Below are 21,838 nucleotides of genomic sequence, written 5' to 3' on the forward strand. Positions count from 1 at the left end.
CCTGCCAGCATCATGCTGGCAGGGGATGATGGGAACTGTAGTCCATAACATCTGGAGGACCACAAGTTTGACACCTATGAGCTAGACCAACTGTGACCCTCAGGCCAGCATTACATCAAACCTGGCAGAGGCTGGCTCGGGCAGCTTATGGGAGTCAGGAATATCAGGGCTCGCTGGTTCAAGCTCCCTGGGAGTCAACAGATGAACCTGGTATTCCAAGAACCACAGTACCTCATGTGTCAGCAGAAGAGTCCAAATGTGAACAGGGCAAGGTAGCTGCCTCTGTATATAGCTCAAAGGCGCAATCAGAACACACACACACACACCCCGTCCCGATTAATGGGTGGGAGATCCCAACCCAGTCTCACCTAATGAAGACCTGAGGCTTTACTTCGAACAGATGCTCCAAATTGCCACTGCTCTGAACCTAGAAGCGGTGGCCTCTGATAAAAGGCCAAAGGAGAAGGTCCTTAGTTACCACCATCTGGAATCACTGAGAAATATAGCTCTATCTTTTGGCAGAGTAAGTTTTTAGTTAACTAAAGTCAACCTGTCTTACCTAAAAGAAATTATCAACTCACTAGTAGTAAAATGTTCAAAGCTGTTTATTAAAATCTAGTTTTACTGCTTCAGAAATGCATACACTGCTATTTGGGTTGTCTCAGCCTGCAGAAGTAAATTTGAAGAGACTGTACTGAAAGCTTAGATTCATAGGTGGTTTTTTCCCCCAGAATATACCCACACACACCACTTCCATTCTCTATATAAAGATATATACAGGAAATTATTTTATGTGAATTTTTACATAGTAAAGGCATGACTGAACACCTCATGGCAAAATGAATCAAACTGTACAAGAGTTCTACTCTTAGCTACGGAGAGTAGCTAATCGTGACTGCATGGCTTCGATATCTTCTTCTTCATCATCCTCATCCATGGCTGCTGCAGCTCCTTCAGGCTCATGTTCTGGAAGGGCATCAGTAACTTTACCAGGTGCTTTACCGAGGGCACCTGAAAAGAAATAAAGGAGAGTAATCAACAGCTGAAAAGAAGCAGTAAAATGTTCAACTAGAATCCTGCAGGTATCGTGCAAGCTTTAAACGTTAAAACTGACTGATAGACACCGTCAATTTTAAAACTGACTGATATACAAGGTCAATTTTATATCCATCCCTTCTTTAACCAGGATCCATATTATGCCTCTGTTTGGTGTGTGTTCTTTTTGTTTGTTTCATCTTTGTGCCATAGATTACTGCAAGCAGATTTTTAAATATTTATATAAACCCTAAATATATGTAATTGTCCCTTGCCTGCAGAGACTTAAATATGCAAAAAGGGAGCGCTGCCCCCTGCTGGACCTGTAGCCACTACCTCTGTCCCTTGGCAGCATGGCAATTGAATTGAACACCCCTATCCTACCTAATATCTCTGTATACATAAAAATCAAAACAAATCAGAAATGTATTGTCGAAGGCTTTTGCGGCCGGAATCACTGGGATGCTGTGTAGTTTCCAAGCTGTGTGACTGTGTTGTGGCTGTGTTCTAGCCGCATTCTCTTCTGATGTTTCGCCTGAAAATACCTGCCACCTGCAGGCGAAACATCTGTGTGGAGCCTTCACTATAACACGGCTATACAGCCCGGAAACAACACAGCACCCCAAATCAGAAATGCATGACCAGATGCATTTCAACCCAGGTTATGGCTCAATATACCACTGGGGTACTTTTCCCATTGACTTTCATTCACATAATCGGCCAGCAAATGTTTCTCCTCCTCCACTGTTAGCTTTATTTGCAGTAAGCCTCTACCACCAGATCTCCGGGGAAGGTCTAATCTATCAGCATCACTGCTTGGGTGTAAGGCATGGTGCGCTGTCATACGCTTCCGAGTTTTTCTGCCCAATGCACCCAACTCAGCCTGTGTCCAGTTGATAATTCCTGCAGTATACCTGATGACAGGTATGGCCCAGGTGTTGATGGCCTTGATTGTATTCTTGCCATTTAATTTAGTTTTCAAAAATTTTCCTGACCCTCTGGGTGTATTCTTTGCTGACCACAGTCTTCACTTGCCTGTGCTTGATGTAATCTAGCTGCAAAATGCCCAGCTATTTATAAGCTGCCTCTTGGTTACACTTGAAGAGTTGGCCATCAGGCATTTCTATGCCATCACTCTCAGTAATCTTGCCCCTCTTTATTGCCACAGTGGTGCACTTTTCCAGGCCAAACTCCATCAAAATATCTGTGCTGAATATTCGGACTACGCTCACGAGCGACTGGATTTCTGTGTCTGATTTCCCGTACAGCTTCAAATCATCCATGTACAGCAAATGTGAGATTTTTTTCAAATCTTTGATCATTTGATATCCCAACTTTGTTATTGTTTTTTAATCAGTGGGATCATGGTGATGATAAACAGTAAAGAACAATAAGCATAAACACCATTGTCATTTATTACCTTCTTCAGAAATTTACAACTTTAACATTCCTCGATGCACACAATTTCAGACTCATACATCATCCTCACTTTCCCCTTCCTCCACCCATCCCTACACAGCCCCAAATACATCAATATGAAGCAGCGGAGTTTAGCATAGCCACAGCTCTAGAGTAGAAGCTGTCTCTAAGCCTCTTTGTCCTAGTTCTGAGGGCCCTGTATCGTGAATCTACTTGGAAAATTCCACACTTGATGCTGACTGTTCTATAGTTTTCATTTCCCGAAGCAAGTTGGCTTGGTGTGGTGTTTCAGGACCAACGATAACAGATAGAGGTAAGGAGGTTTTAAGCGGAATTCTATGTTATATCCCTGTTGGACAATTTGTAGTACGCAGCTGTCTGTGATGGAGAAGCACCATCTTTCTGCAAAGTGTTAATCTTCCTCCTATTAGATTGTCATGAAAAGGCCCATTTGGCTGGTGTGTTCCTGTCTCCTGTTTTCCAGGAGCTCCAGTTACATATGAAGTCATTCTGCCCAATCTGAAGTCTTTCTGATCCCTGCCCAGTTATGGTCTATAGGAACGAAAGGATCTAAAGGTGCTACTGCAAGTGGGACTTTTAAGTCCTCCAGTGTGTCTGGTGAGAGGGTGTAAAACCTTTTTGCAATCACCATGAGAGAGTTGTTGTTGCCCAGGATTGACCATTCACTTTTAAAAATTGTGTCATCAGCATCAGTAAAGAGACACACCAGCATGGGCCTGTTTTTTTTATTCCCTGGAGTCTAATCTTTGGGCAGGCAATGTAGTTTCTGTCGCCTCTGTTTGGTAGTTTAAAGTGGAGACTACCAGCTTGAAATAGTCTAAAAGAAACATCTTCTTGTTCTGCTTCTTCTCTGGACCACTCCCCTTGTGCAATTCAGGGGCAAGAGATGACCTTTGGGATGCATAAGCCCAGTCTCTCAGTTTCTGTTTTGTGACCTGTCCTTTTTGCTGTTGCAGATCGGACTGGAATCTAAAGAGAGTCATCTATCTCTGACACTGCCCAGGTTTCTTCCCCAGATTTCTGGCACCAGCTACGTTTGTGCACTGATATAGCAGGCTGTTCTTCCTTTCAAAATGGTTTCCCTTCAGCTTAATATAAACGTTAACAAGCTTAGGGGAAAAAGAACCCAGCATGACGTATAAAACCAGCCAACCAGATAGGAGACAGAACCACTGGAGCATCATGCCTCCCATCACCATCAGTCACAGGTGGTCCAGAAGGGTACTTTTGACAGAAGGTAAAGAAAACTGCTGAGAGGTCCAGCAGAAGTGGCAAGTATATCTGGACATCCAAAGCACTTGCTGCTGATACAACAGCCATACCAAAGTGGATGAAAATGATACACATTTTTGGGACTACATAGGTCAAAGTTAGGACAGTAAGAAATTAAATGATGGATGTTTACAATACTGATAGATGTAAGCAAGCTCCACATGTTACTCTTCTATGTAATAATGCTTTCTTCTATTTTTTCCCCAAAATAATATTTTTTTAAAAAAAATTAGTGACATTCTGATTTCTCTGAAGGTTTACTGTTGGCCACTCCATAGCTTACCGAACCTGGTGTTCTTATTGACCTGTAAGACTCAATGCATATGTATACTCTCATACTTACCAGCTGTGATTTCAAACAAAATTTTATCAACTTCCATCTCTGCCTCCTCTTCCATGTCCTCTTGGTCCTCCAAGCTTTCAAAAGTATCCTCCAGCATATCTTCTATAATACCTGCCTAAAGAAATTAATATGAAGATGATAACAGACCAGATGCTTCATATACATAGAACTGGACAATGTAGCTTCAGTTCTTTCTGGAAATCTGGCCTCTTTCTCAGCTATAGCTTGAAACGGTCTAAGCATTTGCATGCATTACATTAAATCTAAAATCCATACAGAAAAGAGAAAACAGAACGCATGGAATGGAAATTCAAGTGGCCATAGTTGGTGAAGAAGAGAGTTGCTACAAGCAGAGGAGACATGCTTGAAAGCAAGTATAGGCCCACATCTCTTTCTTTGCCATGATTTGTTTCTAGATTATATACAAAGAAGCTGCTAAGCTTACCTTCATCATTTCTTTGGACAATTCCCTCATTGTAGCCTGAATTTCAGGAATTTTTACTAAGTTCTGCATGGCCTTCATGACTTCTGTGCTCTTCTGTAAGGACCCAGCCACTCTAAGAACAGCTGCAAAGGGAAACAGTGGTAGACTTTCAGGTCAAGTTCATATCCATGAAAGATCATTTCCAGTAGTGAATGTATTGCTTGCCACCAATTCACATTTTCTAATCAGTTTCATTGGAAGTGGCCTAGGGACCCCAAGATTACAAGATCCCTATTTCTTCTGTCACTTTGTAAGCTTACATAAAACATTTAATAAAACCCATGGAGTTTTCTCTTTACACTTCTGGGAAAAAAACAAAGAATGCCTAAGGGACAGAGAAGTCCTGTTAGAACAGAGAAATGGAGCATCTAGTCTAGCATGAGCCAGCGTGGTGTAGTGGTTTAGAGTGGTAGACTCTAATCTGGAGAACCTGAGTTTGACTCCCCACTCCTCCATGTTTTAATGGTGCACAACACACATCTCTAAAGTCTCTATCTGCAAGGCTTATAAATTATTAGTAGGCTTGGACAACAGCCCTCTGAATGATACCAAGAAACTGCCATAATCTGGCCTTGTTCCTGAACGATCCTGTCACGTCTCCCAACCAGGAGGTTTCAGCGTCAAGGACTAAAAGTCTTATAAGTCAGTGTGGTAAAGTGAGGGGTGTTGAACCAGGGTTTGAGAGATATTAGTTCAAATCTCACTCTGTCATGAATCATGGGAGCAACCACAGGCTGAGCCTGCCTGAGTCTGTGTGCTGGGTGTTCACAGCTGAGCCTACTTGACAGGTTGCTATGAAGATGAAATGGAGCAAGAACCAGGCATGATGCTGCCATGATCTCCTGTGGAAAACAGAGGCACAAAAACACCCGGGGGTCTAATAGCCACAGCTTTGTTGGAGATGCCTAGGCAGTGGGTTGAACATTACACACCCAGAGAGCCCTGCCCAGCCAACTTTGGGCATCATTAACACAACAGACCACAGCAGTTTCCCCTCTTTGATCAGTGAGCAGAGACTGGACAAAATGGAAAGAAATGAGCTTCTCCTACTGCATCCAACAAGGTCTCAGTAATCTAGGCCAGGTCAGGCTTACAACCCAGAGTCAAGCCTCACATTGTCTTCAGCAATAGACTGAAACCTCGCAATGTCCAGACATGGCTAAGAGGATGGCAGAAAGACCGCAGTTGTTAGCTACCACAGCTAAAAATGTGATGGACAAAAATGAGATCAATTTAACCTGAGCTCAGAAATTGGGCTTCTCATCATGCCAACACATTTTAAAACCAAGATCAGTTGCTGCATTACAGCTGCAGTCAGAAAAGGACATGGCAGATAAAAAACAAGAACCGAATCAGCAGAAATGCTTTGAAATAGAATATTAGATGTAAGCTACTGTACTCTGTTTGCTTTGCACTGAGATTTGATGGGTGTAAGTCTGAGATTTGATGGGTGTAAGAAAGATTTGATGGGTGAGATTTGATGGGTGTAAGAAAGAGATGGGACAGAATCTTGACCAGCTCAGCAATGTCCTTACCCAACTGGTTCTTCATCCCCATCAGGACAGAATTCATGTGTGCTTTGGAGGCGTACAGTTTGCTCACAGCCTTCCGTGAACGTATCATTTCCTTTGCCAGGACCACACAGACATCTTTTTGACCCTTTCTGGCAGCATCTTTAATTGACCTCTTTACCTTTTCCTCTTCTCGCTGAATATCTACATTTGGGAGAAAATGAATATAGAATCATAGAGTTGGAAAGGCCATCTATCCCAACCCCCGGTCATTGCAGAATCAAAATAAAGGTGAGGTCCCCAACATGGCACCTATGGGCATCATGGCACCTGCTGGCAGCCTTCCTGGTGCCTACCAAGGATCTTTAGAAAGTAGGTGGGGCCAGGTGGGGATACTTCCCAGCAAGGTTTCTAATTGGCTGTGTAGATTTTTTAAAAGTTGCTTTGCCGCCTTGACAGCAGCCACCACAACACTGGAGTTCTTTCGCACAATGTGACTAAAGGTACAATTTCAACAGCCATTTTTTGCAGCTGCCTGCTGTCTGCTGTGTCAGCATTCCAGAGGGCCTGTAGGCTCAAAAAGGCTGAGGACTCTGGCCGAGTGAATCCCTGACTACCAGAATTCATCAGAAATCACACAGTCTCCTCTTCAAGACCGAATCAAATAGCACATTCACTGGTTCATGGCGACAATAAAAGACATGGCATCAACTTTCCAACAGAGTTTAGAATGCCACTTAATAACTATAACAATATGCCACTGGTTTTCCTGATAGGAAGCTCCCCTTATTAAGCATGTGAATGGGAAGATATCTCATCTGATATACTTCACCAGCTGAAATCCTATTGATTTTGGGCTAAAGCACTGTCTACTCATTTAAATGTGGCTTTCCAGAATGGTGGACTCTGGCTGGGAAGATGTATGATCAGCCCTCTGCAGACCAGAGGTCCCCATGGCGACCTTGGGCCAGCCACCACTTCTCAGCCTAGCCTACCTCACAAGGTTGCTGTGGGGACAGAAAAGCGCCCTGTAGGAAGGCCAGAGACACGTAAGGAAGCCTGGCTTGCGGGAACCTACCCACCTCTGATCTGCCTGTCGATCACTCTCATTTCCTTGCGTATCTTCAGGGACCACTCGTTGACCTGCAAAGACCACCAGCCGTCAGCTCCAGGGAGGGAGGAGACGGCGACCCTGAAGGGTCTTCCTCCTCCTCCTCCTCCGCCTCAGGGGCCAGTCAAGGCCCCCACCCCCAGCCCCCAGGATTAAACCCCCTCTGGGGAGAGAGAGAGGCCGCGCCAAGCGTCGCCAGGGGGCTGCCCGCCAGTTTCACCACTGAGCCAGTAAAACAGGGCTGGAGGGGCCTCCTTTCCGCCACTGCATAACTCTCCGCATGGGTACAGGGGCTGGATCGCGGGCGGCCCACGGAGCTCAGCCATCCCCGCACCAAGCTGTGCTGGCCGGGCAGGAGGGCGCGGGGCCTCCCCTTCTCAGGGAGGAGGAGTAGCAGCCGCCGCCGCGGTAGTCCCCTTCCCGGCCGCCGCGCCTGGAAGAGCGGAGAAGATGCCCCGGAGGACCCGCCGCGCCTCCCTCACCCCTCACCAGCTCTTTGGGCGGCTTCTCTTGGCTCTTGCCGAACAGGCCCATCGCCCTCCGCCGGCGCCCACTCTGACCCTCCCCGGATCCCGTACTCCCCCTCCTCCCCAGTCGGACCAGGAAGAGACGGCGGCGGAAACGGACGCTTGTCTGCGCACGCGCACTGGGACCGCTGTGACTGGAGGGGAAGGCGCGGCGGGCGGCCGTCAGCCGGGGACGCCTCCAATTGGCCCTCGCTTTTCCGGTGAAGCCAACCCTGCAGGGTTGTCCGCTCGCGCTCCATGGGGCCTGCGGGGGAGGGCCCTTCCGCCCCTCGGTGAACCTCCTCCTCCTCCCGTGGGGAAATAGCCTTCCTCGGCCATTTCTTTGCTTTGAGCAGCCCTATGTCCTTCCTTACCCTCTTTTCTTGCTGAAACGGGCCGGATCGTGGTGGTGTAAAACAGAAAATACGCATCTTGTTGGAGCAGAGGTGGTGGAATGAAATGCGGCGAAATCCACCCAGACTAACTTTATAACTTCGGATGTATGTGCTCACTCACATGTAAACAATGTCTATCTGACTGACCAATAGCTAATCAATAGATTAGGTCTTAAACAGTGACTTGAACAACTTATTTATATACACACAGTTATCCCTTTCATGACTGAGTTGTGGCTCTCTATCTTGGCGATTCGGGTATGCAGGATCCATTGGTGTGCTCACTCATTTAGCATCCATCATATTCACAGACTCTATAAAGTCCACAATTGTGGGTTTCTGGTTGAGAAGAAAACCTCCATCTTGGGTTCTCTCCATTTGTATTCCCAAATTATGCTGAGCTCCCAGCTGCTTGAATATTTTCTTGCATGCACACAGCTTGCCTCATTCATTGAAAACCCTTGACCAGTGGCAACTGCTGCTGAAAGCAATGTATTTTTTAATCTGCTCAGCCAATCAGAACCTTTCTGGTAAAAGCTTTGCAGCCTCCACCTGACTAAATGGCTGCAGCCCCGGGGGACGTTTGACCCCATATGTCCCCCTGGGCCCCTGCTGTTAAGACATCTGTTGGTCAGAAACTTTATCTTTGCATTTTACAACTGCTGTATTATATAATGTCATATTAATACACATTATTTGTCAGTGTTTCAAATCCTATTAATAGCTATTATACCTTTCTAAGCAAATTTATGTCAGTTGACTTGAGGAGTGTGACTATGCTCGGTTTGTTGACAGCCAATTATAACTATTTATTTTAGGCAATTCATACTCTTGCTTGATGCAGCTTACAAGTTTATATCTGTTTTGGAATATAGATTTTAATTAATATTTGTATTGTGAATTGTTTTATTCATATTGTTATAAAGTGAATTGTACACCACCCAGAGCCCTTCAAGGGTGGGCAGTCTATCAAATTTATTATTATTATTTATTATTATTATTATTTATTGTAGCTGGCATGGTGAAAGGTTCTGTGTGCCACAGAGACCTGGGCCTTCACTCCTAGACCAGGACTCACTGGCATCTTCTGGTTGCAAACCTGCTTCTATGGGGGGAATGCAGCCCTTCCAGGGTAATTCCTCCATCTTTGTGCAGCTTTGGCATTGACCAACAATACCTTCTCCGTATGTGGACTGAAGTTCAGTTTATTAGCCCTCATCCAACCCTGTTATATATTGGAAAGACAAAACATGCAGTCCTAATGAGGTCTACTCAGTCTGTTCAACGGGGCTTACTTCCAGGAAAGGATTCTTAAAACTGCAGAGGCACTGTAATCTCCACATTGACTATATGCATGTCTCCACACTGCAAGCTGTAAGACTTTTAGAGGAGGTTCTGCTAGAGATGCCGTCTCAAAGGTAAGATTAAAAATTGTTTGATCCAAGGCCTGGTTTGTGTCTGGACCTCCCTCTTCCGCTCTCCAGAGATGAACTTTTCTGCAGGTCAATGAAGATGTGTCAGTTGTTCCCTGGCTTAGTTGGTCACTGTCAGCTGCTTTATCTGGTGTAGGTACCAGAGTTCTTGCTAAAACTGTTGTGTTAGACTGATTCAAGAATGGAATCCACAAGGTTTTGTTAGAGGGTCTGAAGAAATGGCTTTTTCCACTTGAGGTTTGAAGGGAAATTTTAGCCTCATTTTTTTCCTCTGACAGCAGTAATGGGGAAGTCAGCTTAATTGCTTGCCAGCCACACCTCAGCCATTTTTAAAGAAATGCTAATGGAGGTAAGAGTCCGTGGGATGGGTCAAGTTCCCTCCCTCCACCCTTTTCCAAGCAGGTATCAAAATGTCAGCAAGAAAACTCCTGGAGGAGTGAACTGGGATGTTGTGGTTGCCTAGTAAATCTGGATCCAAAGGCCATATTGAGAATTAGATGCATTTTTAAAAGACATCTAATTAGGCAGGATATAAATGAATCTTGACATTTAGCATATGATTCTAATAAGTGACAATAAACAATGTGCAGGACACTTTACAGAGCAATGTCAACAAGATCCACAGACCTGGATCTAAGGAGCAGCAGTGGCATAGTGGCTAAGAGCAGGTGCGCACTGATCTGGAGGAACCGGGTTTGATTCCCAGCTCTGCCACTTGAGTTGTGGAGGCTTATCTGGGGAATTCAGTTTAGCCTGCGCACTCCCACACATATCAGCTGGGTGACCTTGGGTTTCTGGAGCTCTCTCAGCCCCACCCACCTCACAAAGTGTTTGTGGGGGGGGGGGGGGAAGGGAAAGGAGATTGTCAGCCTCTTTGAGTCTCCTACAGGAGAGAAAGGGGGATATAAATCCAAACTCAACTCACTCAACCCATAAGCTGTTCCAAATTCCCTGAAGACAAGAGTAGGATACAGATAGAGAAATATCTTCTGAATGAAACACACTGTGAAGCACAACGTTTTACTGGAATGATTCTGAAAAATTGATAGTCTTTTAAAATAATTTATTTTTATAGATTTGTTTTCAAATGTATTCTCACAGACCGTACATTATTCAACAGAAGGTGGGCTGAAGAGACCAAAAGTAGAAACATTTAAACAAAACAATTATTTTACATTAGAATTGTTAAGATTACCTCCAGATGAGCATTGCTGGAATATATTTGCAAAAAAAGCAAAAGAAACCCAAATAATGCTAACTTTTGAACTTCAGAATGTTGAGAAGGAAAGTGTCATTGTACAATAAGTATTTATTGTTTCAACATACAAGGCAATCAAGTGAATCAGTCATCAAGGTTAGCATCGTGTTTATTTCATCCACCATACTAACATTTAAACTAAAACTTCAAACCACAAGGTCCGCTTGTGACTAACATGTAAAAGGCAAGCAAGAAATGTGTGGGGAGGTTACACAGCTAAGATGGGTTGCGACTTGACAAAGCATGGGAATTTATATATGGTTTCTTTTTCTTATAAGAGGCCCATCTACAGACTGGACAGCAATGCTGCCCCCCAACTAGCCACGTAACAATACAACTCTCGTGAAACGCATGGCCACAGGGCAAGCCCATTAACAGACATCCATTTTCAAAATTCTCTAGACATACAACACATTCTGTACAATGCAATGTACCAGCAGGCCAAGCTGACCAATCAGGCTCCATATCTTCCATAGCGTGGCAGGACCTGGCTTTGGCACATGAACAGATCTTGGCACTGCACCGAAGTACACCTTCACAGGGAGGTTTTTGAAGGTCCTCGGAGACCCTTGTTCTACTACTTGATACATCTTTGCATTCACAGTCTGAATCACTTTCACTTTGAGAGATTTCCACCATTTCCTCTTCCAAATGGCCACCAAGACATTTAAATTGCCACACGGGCAGGTTTTTAATGTAATCGGTTGGTATTAGTGGGTGAAGCCACAGCGCAGGGAAAGCCAAGTGCTCAAGGAACAGATCTGGGTCTTCATCCCATTCTGATTCGAAGGGAAAGTCCTGGAAAGACACAATGGGGTGGAACAGATAGCTGGTGTACCAGTCCCAAAGGCTTGAAAGCCACTCTAGATTATTGGAATTTACTGCATCACTGTTATGGTGCCGTCTTTTTTTCTCAAAATAATCAATTAATAAGCCATGGCCCAGATAAGTGCTGAGGAACAAGGCAGGGTGTGATGAGTAGAACATCCAGTCAGCTCTCACCCAGGAAGCCAATGTAGTTGTATTAGAATACCGAAACAGTTTTAAACTACATTCATAGACACTGTCTAAATAAGGTAACTGCAAAAAACCTAGGACTGGTAGCCAAGAAATAATTAAGAGTGAATTATAGGTCCCTAAAGTGCTTATAAGAACAACAAAGCGCTTTATAGTGGCACCTTGGGTGATAAATAGGTCCATCCAAGCCATCAAGTTAACTAAAACCAGACTTAAGACAAACAAATCATTAACTTCAGGTTGTAAAGAGCGCAAGAAAGAGTCCATGGCATGTAGGGAAATGAATTCGCCAGTATTGTTTCCATACTGATAAATGCCTTCAGGAGTTCTAAGGATGTAAGATGGCATCTTATAGATACCTATCTCTGCCATTTGGCTCTTGTTGTCCCAGTTGTCGACATTTACAAAAATAAACTCAACTCTTCCCGTAAACTTTACACTTAGTGCAGAGAAGAAGGCAGGAGGCTGATCTAACTTAGCAAACAGGTATATTTTTACTCGATACTGGTCACTTTTGTTCCATTCTTCTTTTAAGTGTTCTGATCGAAAGATGGTCTTGATCCGAGAAGCTGTGTGGGCAGTTATCCATTTGAAAATATGCTCTGTCTCAATTTTACGTCCACCATATTCCTTAAGCATCACTTTTCCTTTGGATGTTCTAGTTTGTGGAACTGACATAATCAATGTGGATCTTATCCAGCCTCTCCTCTTGCAGTACCTACAAAGAAAGCAATCAATATTTTAGAATAAAAGTCTTGATGATCTGCTTAATTGATCTTACGAATTTCAGAATGCACAAACAATTCTCAAAAATGTATACATGTGAATGGCCACTCTACTGGATCTATAACAGAAGTCCCCAACCTTTTTGAATCTGCGGGCACATTTGGAATTCTGATACAGTATTGTGGGCACTGCAACGAAATTGCTGCAGCAGGAGGTAGAGCCAGCCACAAAATGATTGGCACAGCTTAATTTCAGATGCCCAAGTATTTGTAAGAGTAAACTTTTTCAAACTCCATTTTCTGCAACCTCCAAGGGCATTCTGTCTTCTTAGAGTCTCCAACCAGCAATACTTTGGATTTATTTTGACATATGGTGAGCTGCTCCATTTCACAAAAGTTAATGAACTGTTTAATTTATAATTTAAAATGCATATGTAAAGTTTACAATATATTAAAATTTATATTTTGTATATGTGTGTTAAAATGTATTAAAATAACCTAATTACCACATATATCTAACTCAGTCATTCAACGAATTTTACAAGCTGTTGCACAAAAATGTATTGTTGGAGGCTATTGCACAAAACCTAGCAATAAATGCTGTCATCTTTATATTCCCATCCTCCAGTAACAGTCTTGCATATGCCTGAGCTGAGCGACCTTGATTGTTATTAAGCAATGGGGTAACAAACTTGAAAAAGATAGAGAGTACATGTTCAATATTTTTGACCTCCTATTGCAAAAACAAATCCTCTCCACTATGGGGACTTTTGAAAACCGGCCATCCAAAACAGTAGAAGGCAATAAGTTACGTTTTGCAGGAGTACAGGTCTTCCTGTGGCTATAAAGTTCCAAATGAGCTAGGTAGGGGAGCAGCAGTAATTACACATCTACTGTTAGCTGGAGACAGGAAGGCTGGAGCTCTACCTATGTCATTCTATATCTATATTCCTTTTATTATCTGCTTTGTCTGATCATGACTCGCACCCAGAAGAGCAGATGGAGTAAAAGCCAAGCTAGTTATCTTAGCTGCTGACAGCCTTCACCAATGCAAACTGGAAATCATCTTTTGAAATTAAAGGGGTTGAAGTTTAGATTTCTCATGGCTGATAATGAAACCCAAACATTCTAGGGTGGAAACTGTAAGTGTAATGTGGGTCGACAATTCAGTAGCAGAAGGGGCTACCAGCAACCAGTTAAAAATCTGACAATCTTGCACTGCCAGGTGAGAAGCCACCATGGAAAGACACTTTGTAAAAACACTTGGAGCAGTCCTAAGCCAAAGGGTAGGATGCAATATTCATATCTCTTTGTACCATGTATAAAACATAAGTTCTTCCTATGCCTTTCACTAATAGCAATTTGGAATAGGGATTCTTACGGTCCAAGACAGCAAACTAGAGATCAGCAGAAAGAAGGGGGAGGACGTGTTGGAGGGAGATCATCCAGAACCTCTCAATATTTAAATGTTTGTTGACCTTCCTTAACTCTCGGACAGGGTGTTTGCCCCACCCGCACAATAAGAAAATATCAGGAGTAAAAACCCTCAGTAGCTCAATTGTCAGGATCTTGTCTGATGGCTACTTTTCATATTAGGGAAGACACCTTTTCCTGCAACAAAAGAGGTGGGTCCATTGTGAGGTATTCAGAATCACAAGAGACTGGGAGCAATTTAAACTCTAACCTGGAACCATTCTTTAACAACCAAATATCAGAGATGACAGAAACCACGGCCACACAGCCCAGAAAACCCACCACAACCAACAGAAACAACGAATACTAAAGAATCCAATGGTTGGGCCTGCTTGTTTCCCCTGAGGACAAGTATGGGGAGGGGGGGACCTGTTGCCCTTTTTCCCTTCAGGTTGAGACTGATATTTCTTCCCTTGCTGGGAAAATGAATAAGAGGATTTGTAAGAGCCCTCCTCTGCCCCATAAGCTGGGGGCTGATATTTATAGGGCTTGTTATGTCGCTGCACACAGCTCAGGAAATATCTAGGCTTGAGGGAGCCCGAGGCCTGAAAAAGAATGCTCACAAAATGAGCAGTATTTTTATTTTTTCTAATCCTGTCCAGGACTGAGTCCATTTGTTCATTAGAGCGCACATCTTGAATACTGGTTTGGATGCCAAGGCAGGCAAACCCCCTCCCATGAATAAGTAGAGTTGGGGAGGCTAGGTCAACCAAAGCTACCTCAGCAAGGAATGCTGGGCTGGCAATAGCCACTGCAGGAAGGGAAAAAACTGACAGAGCTCTAAAACAGATGTCTTGCCCAACGGTGGCAAAAAGTGAACTGAGGGGAGAGGTGGCGCCACCCCAAGACCACATGACAGTCTGAGTGGGAAGGAGCTGTCCAATCATGGCCAGAGGGGAAGGGCGCCCCCTCCTGTTGACAGGGGCTTGAATAAAACTCTGCCAAACGGCAGTCCTGCACAGTGTGGGGCTGCTCTGAAGACCGAAGATGAACTCTGTTTTCCCCCCTGTTTTCCCCCCTGTGGAGCGGGATCCTATTCTGCTTCTACCTCAGCAGCTAGAAAAGACCCCCATCCACACTGCACAAACTGATTATTCTTTTGGTTGGGTCTTGTTTTAACCTGGCCATTCTTTGTAACTTTGTTGGCTGCTGTTTAAAATAAGCCATTTTCCCACTGGAAACACACAAGAGTAGTTATTAGAACATGCAAACAGAACTTGGAAAGATTGTGTAAAATTCTATATAATATCTTCAAGATACGGTTACTTAAAATAAATAAATAAAATTTCAAGAACATACCTTGGGTCACTGGAGCAGTTAAAAGTACCTGTACGTATACCAAATCTTGATACTTTCTTAACCATTTGTTCCCAATGGACTTTTTCCATAAGAGGTCTCCTATCGTTTGCTATGACCTGTTTATCAAAGAATATTAAAACAAGCTTAAGACTAAGAAGCACACATCATAGAAAATCAGCTTCTACATGTTGTAAATTTTTATGTACTATCTCCTCAACTTAAATATGAAAGTAGTTGATAATTAAACTCACATACATGAAAATATCACCAGAGTCAACTCCAAGGGGGATACATAAATGCACCTCCTTTATTTGTACAATTATGACTATTGTTGAATTAAAGAATATGGCCAGGATTCATATAACTGCATGATTGGGCCCCAGTGTGACTTCACTGCTCTCCAAACAACTTACTGTTCCTCTGAATCTGCACAGAATGTTTCAAAAGGGGGGGGGGATCCCATTGAGGCATTAACAGTAAGAGAAAAAAACCAAGTCAAGTCATTTCTGCTCAGAGGTATCCTCAAGATGAAATCTGACAAATGTAGTATTCATATGAAACTAGAAAATAAAATATCCTATTATCTTTCTAGACTCTGTAGGGCCTGTAAGACAGAGTTGCCCCACCAGGTGTTTCACTGAGGATGGTCAAGGCCAGTTTTCCACCATCTATTAGCAGAGTAACTTGTTTTTGACAGCAGTCAGGGATGTTGGTTGGTAGGTGGCAAACAATCCTGTTTTATTCTGATGCCTGTGCTAGGATAATCTCTTGGAGATTGTATTTTAAGATTCATTTATCTCCAATTATATTTATTGAATATTGTGAGCCACACTGAGCCCTTCGATCGAGAGGAGGGGCAGGGTACAAGTTTAAAATAAAGACAGAGACATATATTCCAGGAGTGCAATGAAGCAGGGAAGAAGGGACTTCTTTGGGGCTTTTCACTAAATCTTGTTCACTGTCCTTATTACAGCTTCTGTTCTGACCCACATAGCTTTTGTCCAGGTAGGTCCCATGATCGCCAGCATAATCACTCAGCATAACCACTCCAGCATAACCATACAATTTTTGGCAAAGCACTCTTCATTCTGATTAATATCTTGGACAACTCTGCTAACACTCCTGAGCAAGGTATTGCGCATTGGGATTGTTTTGGAATAATGTAACCACACAAAAAAAGGCATAGCCATTCTACGTTTCATGAACAATTTCAAACATGTGGGACACCAAAGCAAGTTTGGCTACCTGGCTGGTGTACCGTTTGCCTAAAGCACCGGCCGATACCCTTCCAAACCTGATGGAAGCAGTGGCTGTGTGGGTCTTGCAGTTTCCCAGGTTATTAGTCCTGGGTGATTTCAATGTCCACGTGGGTACCACTGTTTCCACTCAGGCTATGAGTCTAGTGTCTTCCCAGGCAACACTGGAGCTCTCAACGTTTTCTTCGTCTCAGGTCCTGCACATAAAATAGGCCACCCCCTAGACTTGATCTTTGGATAGATGTTGGCCCAGTGCATTTTGCCCTAGAGGTACTTCTGAGAATTCCAATCCCTGCCTGTGTAGGTGGACAACGAATTTATGCTCGCCCATGGATCCAACTGGTTTTTAGAATGCTCTGTGGAATTTGATGTCTTTCAGGGACTTGTTGGATGAGCTCATAGAGGACTGGCAAAGCTGGTTTTCTGAGGCCATTGTCAAGATTGTGCCCCAATGTCCAAACTAGCTCTGTAGTAAATCTTGGCGCTAAGGAGGAAGAAGAGCTGAGGAAACTAGAGCAAGTTTGGCAGAAAACTCACAACAAAGCTATAAGAACATTTTATAGGATGCTTGTGAAAGCCTATGAGATGACGGTGAAGACCACAAAGAAGATATTCTATGTGGCCTACACCGCATCAACAAGCTTACACTTGGTTCAGTTGTAGGTAATTAGATCTTTAATGACCCTCACTGCGGAATCCTCAAATATTAGAAATTTGGCTATTAGCTGAGAGGCATTTGCAAGCTTTTTTATAGATAAAATCTTGTTCGACCAAGACCTTCCAGGTAACCTTGATGCAGTTAAGGAACTGGAGGGCCCTTGGCTGTCTTCCAGCCCAATTTTGGACCGATTCAGCAGTGCTCCCCAAGCCAGTGTTGATAGGACTCTGGTAGGTGTGGAGCCGAACACCTGTCTATTACACTGTTCTCCAATTTGTAATCTGGATTTGTTCCCTTGTTTGTTGTCTGTATTATACTGTTTTTAGCACATTGTTCTCTCATTTTGTAATCCAGTTCTATCACATTTGTTGTTGATTGTATCATACTGCTATTATTGCAGTACTTTCAATGATCTAATCCAGTTTGAGAAAGGTGGACTATAAACAAACTATGTATGTAAATAAAGAAATAAATGCCATGATCTTAGCTATGTCTATATTTCAAAAGCCAAACAAAGATAAGATATCCAGAAGCCTGATTTTCAGTATCAAAAGTCGGGTCTGGCAGGGCAGAAGGAGAACGGATTTTTCCCTCATGCATAACACCTGCAAATCCCCACCTAGCTTTTTCCAGATTAGGCAGTATTTCACAAATAGAAAGCTTCTGAAAGGGTCATATAGAGACTAAGCAACGTAACAAGGAAGGAAAATGTACTTATAAAACACTATAATTACCACTGGGAAAAAAATGATAAATCAGGCCTATTTTCAAGTACAATATATTGAACTTTGGTTTGCTTTGAATGTTTTGCGGCCTAATTAAGAGTGGGGGGCTGAAACAGCTTTGGGGAGCAGCCAACTTTGGGGAGCGGCAAAGGGCACACACACACATGGTGCAGGGAGTAAACACACTGCAATTCCCAGCTCCACAGTGGCGAAACCCAGAAGTCAGGGCCTTTATGGACCAATGTTGGCATCCGTTTAGATGCCAGCATGGGGCTGGAGGTCAGGGTATTCTGGGGGGTGGAGTTGGCTCCTCCTCGAGCTTTTGTACCATGAGTTCCATGGCCAGTGCCCTGGACTTACATCACCCTTTAGCCCCATAGAGGGCTTTCAGGTGGCTGGGGAGGGTTTTTTTCTGCCCCCCCTCCCCCACACCACCTGAAAGCCCTCTGGAGGTGGCAGGGCAGGGGGGTGGCAGCACCGTCCCCTGCCACCTCAGGATTTGGATTGGGCTGCCCATCTTATCAGTGAAAGTACTGAAGGACTGTACAAATGAATATTTAAACAGTCATTCTGTATTTCTTCATTAGAGATAAGGTAGAAATAATGCTGAGAAAAGGTACAGTCATTTCTATTCTGTTTTGAATACCTCAGTATATCTCTATCTGCTGCGTCTACCATTTTCTTACGGCATTAAACAGGAAAAGGGAAATAGCCCAAAACTGTTCATGCCGTAACAGGAATTACCTGATGCAACAGGCATTTTCTGTACCAGACTATGAATTCTGGTTCCACTATCGAGCCTCATCAGGAATGTGAAAGAAATATTCTATTGCTCTACAGCAGAATGTACATTTGGTAATAAAAAAATATTTTTACATTCTACAGAGTGACATAGGGTCAACCCTCAGCCAGCAGAGGAAGAGAACTTTACCTGAAAGGTAAAGGGGACATGGCAGATAAACTGTAACCATGCAAAGAAATGTGGGCCTATAGAATATATTTTCTACTGAAAAAAATGGGTATTTGAGTGTATCCTAATTGACCACGAGAGGAGTAGAAAGTTAACAGTAATGGGCAGTGAGCAGTGGCTACATTTTAACAGACTGTGACAAACCAGATGTAATTGACACACTATCCACAAGCTAACTATGGTAGCAAGAACTATGAATGTAAATGGTGGACAGTGACAGTCTTATAAATATTTACTTGGATGCAAACTCACTGAAATCAGTGGGATTTTTAAGTAAATGGGAGAAGGATTAATGTTAACATCCAGTAGCTATACAGTTATAGTAGAAAACAGGAAATGATATCCAATTCACATTGTGCTGTGAATATTAATTTTACTTAATGCAAGCCAGACCTATGACACTTGCAGCCCTATTATAAGCATGCCTCTTTGGAAATATGTCCTCTGGAGTTCAAGGGAAGAAACTTCTGAGAAAATCTGTACAGGACTGCTGATTCAGTTATGTAATAATACTAATTACATGCAATTTTGTTATATGCTATGTACAATGTTGTTTTATGTTGCTCAAGTGCATTAAACACGTCACATAATCTCCTTAATGATCAAAAGCTGGAGCTCACTGGATGTTTCATGAAATGATTCATACACTGTGTTTCTTCCCAAAAGAAATATTTCGCACCTGTACTATCCAGATACCATCCTTCGTATCCTCCACCAGTTCATAAAAATGCATTTCACCGCTGAAGTTTGTGCTTGAAACAGATTCAGAAGCTTCCTCTTCCTTAAGAGCCGAATAAAGTTCACCTTCCATGAGGTCGCCTGCATAAAAATACAAAAAAATTAAGTACTCTAAACTCCAAGAATTCACACTAGTCAAAAGGAAGGTGGTACAAAAACTTGCAGGCTTGAGGCAGTTTTAATGAGGTGAGCAAAACTGCAGACAATACTTTTACATACATTCTAGAGTCCAAACAACTCCTGGCTTAAGAGAAAAATTAAGGTGCTTTACACATCCACTTGTGAACTAACAAGGCCTGAAAATCTTATGTCGGGAGGCTCAGTTACCATAGACTAGAAGCAGTGAACAGGTCTCAGCCTCCACAAGCCCTTTGTCGTTCAGGCCCCATTTTCGACTGAGGCCCCAGCAGCCCACCGCTTCTTTCACGGGCTTTTAAAGTATTTTAGCCAGGAAAAAAAAGCCGAGGAGGAGCCCACAGAAGGACGCAAAGCCGCCAGCGGAGCGCTAGTCGGGACCACCAAGCCTCCCAAACTTGCCTGCCTGGCTGGCTGCGGGCCCCCGGAGGCTCCCGAGTCCGGCCCGGGCTGGCCCCCCTGCCTCCTCCCGCGGGCGGGCGGGCGGGCGGGCCCCGGGGATGCGGCGGCGGCGGCCAGGCGAGGGTGCGGCGCCCGCTTACCGGACTTCTGGACCAGCTGCCGGACGTCCTTCTTCTCCGGGAGGCCGGAGTAGGCCAGGCCGCGGCACTCCAGGATGGTGCGGAGCTTGCGGAAGCTGAGCGCCACCGGGTCCACCAGCTGGCTGGCCAGGAAGCCGGTCTCGTACCACACCACGGCCTCCAGCAGCCGCGCCAGCACGAACAGCCCCACGAAGTACAGCAGCAGGAACAGCAGCTTCAGCCACATCGTCGTCCTCCGCCGGGCCTGCAAGCAGCACGCAGCGCCGGCGCCCACGGGCCGCTCCCCGCCTCGGGCAGGGCAGGGCAGGCCAGCCACCCGCCGCCGCCGCCGCGACACCCGGGCCGCTCCTCAGGCCGCGCCTCCCCTGCTTGCCGCGCGGCCCCCCGGCCTGGCCAGCCACCCCCGGCGCCGCAGCAGCAGCAGAAGCGGCGGCGGCGGCGGCCCTACTCCTGCGCCTCCCCGCGCCCGAGCGGAGCCCCCGCAGGCCCAGGCATAACAAGTGACGTCGGCAGCCGGAGGGGGCGGCGGGCGGGGCCGCGCACGCTGCCGCTCTCGCGCGCCAGGCCGGACGGGGGCGCGCGGCCGCCGGGGCTCGCAGGCTTCAGCAGGCAGCAAAGGCGCTGCTTGCTGGCGCCCCGGCGGCCGCCCGGGCTGAAAGGCCCCCGGGGAAGCGGGCAGATCTCGGCCGCCGCGGACGCGGCAGTGGCGCTGGCCTTGCGGCGCTTCGCAGGGGCTGCCGTTCCGGGCCCCTCACTCTTCCCCGGTGCTCTGGCGCCCGCCTCTTCCCCCTCCCTCCCTCCCTCCCTGCTGGTGGGGGGTTTCAGATCATCAGTCTCGCTGCCTTGTTTGTACGAGTGGCGTCGCTTGGCCCGGCTTCCTCGCAGCCTGTGCAATCAAGCGGCAACCCCCCGGCCGGCTCCCGAACCCAGGGTCGACGCAGCCCGCCCGCCCTCCCGCTCCTGTGGTGATGCGGGGCAGGAGCGGTTGGCCCTTTCCGAATAGCAGCAGCGACTCTTCTCCTTGGAATGGGGGTCATCAGGTGCCTCGACAGTCGTAGAACCGGAGAGGACACCCGCCATGAAGGGCCGTCTCGTCGTCCATTAGCCTGTTTCCAAGCGCAGCCAGCCAGTTGCCCTCGAGGTCCGGCTAATGGGGCGGAGGTGGGGTGGGGGGTGGTGGGGGTGAGGCAGCGTCTTCCCCACATCCCACACAAGTGTTTAGAGGCGGGTGTGGAGGTTTCTGTTGGTCAGCATGCCTAGTAGCCATTCATGGAACCGTCCTTCATGGTGGCGTTTAAAGCATGTTATAACTCCACAATTTACCTCCTGAGTGACAAGTATTTCCTTTCATGTATCCTGGTCTTACTGACCATCAGCTTCATTGTAAGAGGGAGCAAAGGGTCTTCCTTATGTCCTTTTTTCAACACACCCACAATTTGATGTCCCCCTGATTGGGGGATGCTGGTGCCTCCAGTCAATGGAGCATGCAGGGGGTGCCCTTGTTATGCTCCT

The 21,838-nt window shown here is 45.3% G+C and overlaps 1 protein-coding gene across 4 annotated transcripts; it reads right to left on the reverse strand.

The window, feature by feature from the left end:
- Positions 1-587: 587 nt before the first annotated feature.
- Positions 588-20,839, reverse strand: LOC125444839 (charged multivesicular body protein 3). 4 transcript variants are annotated; one of them, XM_048517560.1, is made up of 7 exons: positions 20,327-20,788; positions 19,591-19,730; positions 7,168-7,228; positions 6,110-6,289; positions 4,536-4,657; positions 4,091-4,205; positions 588-1,011 (listed from the first exon to the last, which is right to left on the reverse strand). In XM_048517560.1, the coding sequence occupies exons 1-7, from the start codon at positions 20,550-20,552 to the stop codon at positions 869-871; spliced, it is 987 nt and encodes a 328-aa protein (XP_048373517.1). In that variant the 5' UTR covers positions 20,553-20,788; the 3' UTR covers positions 588-868. The 4 variants fall into 4 exon arrangements, with proteins under 4 accessions (XP_048373517.1, XP_048373515.1, XP_048373516.1 ...); XM_048517558.1 differs by lacking the exons at positions 19,591-19,730; positions 20,327-20,788 and adding an exon at positions 7,686-7,819; XM_048517559.1 differs by lacking the exons at positions 7,168-7,228; positions 19,591-19,730; positions 20,327-20,788 and adding an exon at positions 7,686-7,801.
- Positions 20,840-21,838: the final 999 nt, after the last annotated feature.

The sequence above is a fragment of the Sphaerodactylus townsendi genome, linkage group LG15 (genome assembly GCF_021028975.2).
Source record: "Sphaerodactylus townsendi isolate TG3544 linkage group LG15, MPM_Stown_v2.3, whole genome shotgun sequence".
NCBI lineage: Eukaryota > Metazoa > Chordata > Lepidosauria > Squamata > Sphaerodactylidae > Sphaerodactylus > Sphaerodactylus townsendi.

Excerpts from the sequence above, each read along its gene's own strand:
- LOC125444839 (XM_048517557.1), bottom strand. The coding sequence starts at position 20,552 with ATGTGGCTGAAGCTGCTGTTCCTGCTGCTGTACTTCGTGGGGCTGTTC. Across the intron at positions 19,731-20,326 it reads GCAGCTGGTCCAGAAGTCCG|GCGACCTCATGGAAGGTGAA; the intron begins GTAAGCGGGCGC and ends ATTTTTATGCAG. Across the intron at positions 15,419-19,590 it reads ATGGTATCTGGATAGTACAG|GTCATAGCAAACGATAGGAG; the intron begins GTGCGAAATATT and ends TTTGATAAACAG.